This window comes from Pavona decussata, unplaced genomic scaffold (assembly GCF_977016875.1).
Source record: "Pavona decussata unplaced genomic scaffold, jaPavDecu1.1 SCAFFOLD_114, whole genome shotgun sequence".
Lineage (NCBI taxonomy): Eukaryota > Metazoa > Cnidaria > Anthozoa > Scleractinia > Agariciidae > Pavona > Pavona decussata.
In genome coordinates, this window is record NW_028145528.1 from 2,118,988 (window position 1) to 2,125,525 (window position 6,538).

General features: G+C 38.8%; 1 protein-coding gene across 2 annotated transcripts in view; it reads right to left on the reverse strand.

The window, feature by feature from the left end:
* Nucleotides 1-5,115, reverse strand: part of LOC146470137 (uncharacterized) — an 81,535-nt gene extending 76,420 nt beyond the window's left edge. The window contains exons 1-3 of one of the 2 annotated variants that reach the window (XM_085122344.1): nucleotides 4,018-5,115; nucleotides 3,380-3,415; nucleotides 1,220-1,573 (exon numbers count right to left, since the gene is read on the reverse strand). In XM_085122344.1, the coding sequence (XP_084978470.1) occupies nucleotides 1,503-1,573; nucleotides 3,380-3,415; nucleotides 4,018-4,219 (309 nt within the window). In that variant the 5' untranslated portion in view covers nucleotides 4,220-5,115 and the 3' untranslated portion in view covers nucleotides 1,220-1,502. Of the gene's footprint in view, nucleotides 1-1,219; nucleotides 1,574-3,375; nucleotides 3,416-4,017 lie in introns of those variants that run through there. The other variant, XM_085122345.1, reaches the window with a different exon arrangement.
* Nucleotides 5,116-6,538: the final 1,423 nt, after the last annotated feature.

The window sequence follows — 6,538 nt, forward strand, 5'->3', positions numbered from 1 at the left end:
TAACGTAGATTACTAACCGAGTTCGAGGTCTTTAATGTAAGTTACGGACCGAGTTTTTTCCCGTTGATTTATGGCCCAAGCACGAAGCATGCGGGCCATAAATCAACGGGAAAAAACGAGGATCCGTAACTTACAGCACGGACTGAGAAAAAGAGGTTAGTAAGATATTTATTATATCTCTGAGGTTAATCGGGCGCGCGGGAAAGGAAACTTTCTATTTAAGCGTCCCGTACAGTGAAATACGGCCTGCAAAATTGACCAATCACACCGCGCGTACTAACTGCCGGAGAGATATAATTAAACGGGCGAAAAAGTACGGAGTTTAATCGCTATAGTTGGAGGTAATGGAGTTATTTGGATAGGAAAAACTATGGAAGTTATAACTGTATTTTGAGTTAAAGAAACGATCAGGAAATGGAAAATACTAAACTATTTGGTAGCTTTGGAGCTAAAGAAACGATTAGGAAAGTGTATATTGACTGAAATTATAGCTAGATGAGGAGGTATAGAAGCGATTAGGAGAAGCCGTGACTGAACTACAGAATTTATTGCTGCATTTGGAGATATACAAACGTTTATTTCAACATTTTGAGTTATAGGAACTTACTTCTAGATTTGGAGCTATGGAAAAAATTTGGACAGGTAAAATAATGTCAATATATAAAATTTTTTGTCGTGATTTTCGCGATGACTTTTATTTTACTACCGCCCTACCATAATCCTCTTGATTTTCCTTTTTTCATTTTAATTTTGTAATCCCAGTGAGTTTTAGATGACAATATTCCTAATTTTCAAGAGTAAACAACGCCGGAACTGACGGATTCTGGTAGTTGTAGTAAATGACCCTATCGTGACAATGGCCCGATATATCATTTGTCATTGGGAATCCAAACACATTAACGTGATGTAGTACACAACAACTAATTGCCAGTTGCATGATATGAATTACAGTGCGACGCGCCTTACCGTGGCCACTGAACAAATTTTTTTTACAAGTTAGTCAATCAGGATGTGTTCCTCCTTGTTCATAAAATACAAAACGACATGTTTTCAATAATTCGTCGTTGCGTCACTTGCCTGTTTGACTTTGCAAGAAGGCGTGACCGTTAATCTAATTCGCGTATCCTGAATAGCTAACTTATAAAAAAAGTTTGTTGGGTCGCCACAGTAAGGCGCTTAGCACTGTAAGAATGAGTTTGGGAATAGAGTAAGTGTAAGCAATCGTAGAAAGTAGGGCAACAAGCCGTGTCTTCTTTTCTGAGTTTGAAATATTTTTTTTTAAAGCGATAAATTGGCTTCAGATGAAAACACATTCCGGTCTGTAGGTGTTTTTAATAGAAGAAAAACTGAATCCGGCGGTTTTACTTTGTATATCTCGCACCCAGGCGACTGGTCGATGATCAACAACTGCCGGAATAACCGGCTTCAGCGGATAGTTCTGCTAACTACAACCTTTGTTTGGATTCTCAAAAATCCTGATCCCTTCATCTCAGTCTGTCATCTCACGTGGACTGTAACTGGCTGAATGGGCTCATGAGATTTTCTTCGCCGTGTGCCATCGGGCAGCATGAATCTAGAATGAAGACGAAAAATCAATTTAAAACGCTGTCTTGCTCCGATTAAGCCGATTCTGTTGTAGGAAGCTAGACTTGAGCACTTAAAAACTGGGTCTTGGGTGAGATTAAATATGCGTCGGCGCCGTTAATAATTGCCAAATGTCACACTTGTTTTGTCGGATCACAGGTGATGTTATGTTTCATTTCACTCAGATGTCAATGTCATATCTAATTCCAGAGGAAAGCCCCTCTATTCTCTTTCATTGTATTCTGTTATCTTACTTTCTTGTAATGAACTGTAACTGGAGTCTGAAGTAATCGATCACAAGCCTAAAGATTTTTGTTTCACGAACGTCTACTAATGACCCTTGTAATCTTTGTACTTATTGATTTGAAATTCAATGGGAAAAACTAAAAAATAGGCACTCGAAGGAGTGCATGTGGTTTCAGCTACCATAATGAAAAGTTATTGTGTGTGTTCGAGTGACCCTAAAAAAGGTCATTGTAAGAAAATGAAAGGGAATCTCTTCAAAGATCAATAAATGATAAAAGGCACTCTATGACTGCATGTGGCTTCTGCCTAATTTTTGTATTGAAGTCTAGTCGCAGTATAAAAGCAATGTTATATAAAATTCAGAGGGGTTAATGAACAGTTCTAGTCAGTGCCAAAATGTGCAGCGTAATTTGATCGTTTGTTTACACTTTAATACACAGGGGACAGAAATAGATATGGTTGGGATCTCTCGTGGTTTACATCGCTGTTTACATAAGATCGCATGGTCACAAGAAATTCCATGAATCAAGACACACAGATAAACAAACAATAAGCTTTTTTAATTGAAAAAGTTATTCAGACAGACCTGTGTTCACGCCTAAAAAGGAAATTCGTACAATTTTCGCCTCGAGTGAAGCTACGTGAAGCGATCCAAGCAAATTGCGAGTCACTATTGTAAAGCACAATTTCTCGACTGTATTAAACTGAAAACGGTTTTCGAAAATTTCGCCAAAGCTATTTGAAATATGGCAAATCGATAAATTTAACATAAAGCACGGTAAAATTCACATTCAAACCTGGGAGTAACTAGGGAATACCCCGCCACTCCAAAAGAGACCCTGGAACGATTGGATAGGTGGCTACGCAGCTACGTGGCTCACACAAAGAACGAGGCATAGTCATACAGTCATGTACTTCAACGTGGCTACGTGGCTACGCAGCTACGTGGTATCTGCGTAGCCACGTAGCCACTCTTTTCAGGATTACTTTTGGAGTGGCGGGGTATTCCCTAGTTAAGCCGAAGTTGTTCTTGTGATTTACAGTATTGAAAACCTGTGTTTTCCTTCCAAGAACCACAAACTGCCACCTTGAAAATCCACGCGTGAGAGATCCGGCAGCCATTTTGAATTGAATACAAGGATCTTCCGTACGAATAAAGCCGACTGAGATCTCGTAACCTGTCGTGGTGAGCTTTCGGCATTCCGAACCTTGACGGAAAATGGACCCACTTTGCGATCGCACATGTTTTCGACTTCACACAATCTCGAACAGGAATTTTTTTTCGCAATGAACTCACTGACCTTTTAAGCAGCCAAGTGTTCCTTAGAAGTTGCTCTTTTGATTTACAGTATTGAAAACCTGTGTTTTCCTTCCAAGAACCACAAACCGCCCCCTTGGTGAGCATGAGAAACCTGGCAGCCATTTTGAATCTTCCGTACGAATAAAGCCGACTCAAATCTCGTAACCTGTCGTGGTGAACCGTCGGCATTCCGAACCTTTACGGAAAATGGACTTACTCACTTACTTACTTACTTACTTACTTACTTACACAACACGACGACAATGTAGGTTTCAGCTTCAGAAGCTGAAAAAAAACAGAAGAATATCTTAAGAAAATTTAATGAAAACTGTAATTTCTGTTGCCACCTTCTGGACAATCAGCTCAGATAGGGGCTTTTCAGGGTCAATAAACAACACGTTGTGGGAAAACTTTGACAGACTGCTTTATGGCGCAAATGGCAGCCGTGCAGTTTAAAACCCTAACAGAATTGGACAGGTAATTTACACAGGTGCCCCCAGAACAGAATGAGTAATGAGTAAGGCCAGACTACAACACCGAAAACTAAAGTCCCCTACTCTTACGATCAGATTAATGAACAACTTGACTAAATGAAGACCTGTTTTTCACTTTTGGATTCTTTGTAGATCATGTATCCTTTCATCGGACATCGACGCAATCGCTTCAGCTTCTTCACTTCCATCAGAGATGAACCTTTTTGTCATACAAACTGTCCTAAAATTATGTAACTTAGCGACACGCAATTATTCTTTGTTATCATATGTCATTGATGTGCATAAGTTAAAAGAATTTTAATATTGTAGGCCAAGACGACATCCGCGCATGTTTTTAAACTATTTATTTTTGGGAAGCTAAACTGCGCCACGTTGTTCTGATCAATAACTGACCTGAACAATTAGTGTAATCGATGAAAACCTGGTTCTGGATTGTTTGCTGGCTCCTTTCCATTCTGACGATAACTGGAAATGGATTTATCATCTTCCTTGTGTGCACCAAACGACAGCTCCGCACCAAAACCAACGCATTTGTCGTTTCACTTGCAGTGGCAGATTTCTGTGTTGGGATGAGCGTAGTTCCTTCCCTGTTCATTTGCGATGTTACAAAAACCTGCAATTGGCCTCAGGATGGCTTGTCATGGGCGGATGTGATAAGATGGTTGTTCGGATTCGCTTCCGTGACGAACCTGTGCAGTTTAGTACTGGACCGCTATATTGCAGTTGTGAAGCCTTTTAAATACTTAACTTTTATGAATCGTCGTCGCGTCGGCATAATACTTTTGGTTTCTTGGGTAATACCAGTTGTTTCGAGGATCCTACCAGTACTCTCCGTTATTTTGTCAGCCTCACCAATTAGAACTGGTTCAGCTCTTGAAACTGTGAATGTCTGGATTTTTATGACGCTCTTTGAAATTTTCCCTTGTTTTATGTTAATATTCTGGGTTGGATCCATGGTTCATATTGTTTATAAGCAAGATAGATCTGCACGCATCTTGGCAAAACAGATACGCTTTAACCACCACGTTTTGTACAAAAGTCACGAGAAGACCACACTTAAAATAATGTTGATTGTTGTAGGCTTGTTTCTTGTGTGTTACGGCCATTTTATTAGTTGTTCTGTCCTTTTGTTATCTTTTAATTTTACCAAAAAATGTAACGACACTAAATATAAAATACCTCTTTTAGTTTTAAACTCCGCCATTAACCCTTTAGCTTACGCTTTACTTAAAAGGGACATAAAGAAAGAGGTTAAAAAAGTGAGCTATGTTTTGAGATTCAAGCAAGACAAATGAACAACTTCGTTGCATTTCAGCTGGCCTATTCTCTCTCTAAGAATGTTGGTTGAAAATATGTTTAGCTTGCACTGCCTGACATCTCAGGTCATATGCAAATTTTGGGAAGAAAAAGTAGTGAAGGTTTTCATCTGTATGAGAATATAGCTTAGAATGTGCTGTTGCTTTAGCTGCTATCGTGTTTAAATAAAGGATGCTGTTGAACAAATTTTGTTTGTTCACTGTATGTTCAATTTATCGTTAATAAATTTCTCTACTTATTAGACTTTTCGGTATTGGGTATTGAATCTGTAGCACTAAACCTTAAAGTTTTGAAAGGCACCGTTTAGTCACGTGTTGTCAGACGTGAAAAGTCGTCCTAATGCTGACCAAACCATTTAGCATGATGAAATACGAATCGGGTAATTTTCATGTAATTACTGTGGCATCGAATCGCGTAGAATTTTCAAAACTTTTCATGATTGGCGATCGAACTGCAAAATATTCTCACTGGTTCGTTCCTTTCCTTAATATTGAATTTGCCACCTGCCAGTACTGCTCTCAAATGTCCAACATCCACCTACGCGCGTCACTAGCTATATTAGTTTCAAGAAAACATTTGTCATAAGGATAAAGTTTTGACAAACTTTTAATTATCTCTGAAAATAGAAATGACATTTTTTCAACCTCAAGTGGATGCTTATAGGGACAAACGCCTTCTTCGTAAAGAAAATGTCATGTGTTATTTTTTGTTTGCGTGTAACGGAAATTTTTTGTGCTCAATTACTGGTAATCTTAGCAGAAACGTGCACTTTTTTAAATTAAGCTGAAATGCGCATCTATTTTTCTTTTTTCTTTAATTTATTTTTATTTTTTTATCTAGTTTTTGTTGTTTAGATTATGCTGTTTTTCAGTTGGTCCTAATCTGTTAATCATATAGCGGACGTGCCAGATTGTGTCAACCGTGTTGTTAGAGGAGAGCGGAATGGAGAAAATGAATAATTTTTTTTGCCGTTGATACTTTTTTTTGGGCCGTTTTTTTTGAAGACAACAACAACAACAACTACAACTTTATTCTACCCTTACAGAGCACTACAGCTGAAATGACATTAAACGCACAATGCAATAGCAAAAGGGTTATTAGGTCCCTAAAATAACTTGAGAGTTAAAGAACAAGGAAGCCATCTTACATGAAATAAATTACAATATTGCGGCCGGAAAACACAGAAAAAAGAGACAACAAACACAACAGAGAAAAGGAAAAGCACACCAGTGTCTGCCTAACAAAACATACTGTACTGTGTTTTGTGGAGACGCGGTGGTGTAGTAGTTAGCTTATTGAACTTGCAATTGGGTCTAAGTAGGTATCTACCTTGTCATGTTGTTTATGTCCTGTATTAAAATACGAAGAGCAGTGTCTAATAAAAGTGCGAGAATTTTTGGACTTGATAACTGAAACACGTTCTGTGAGTGTTTTGAGCAGCTTCGATAACTGTTCCCGGAGTATTTCCTGTCTACAGAGTCGCCGATCAATCACAAAACACATGACCGAAAGCAAGCCTCCGAAGTTGACACTGTCTGACGGCAAACGGCAAGTGTAAGGATTTGGCGACAGAAGTTCAATGCCTGGTGCCTTCTAC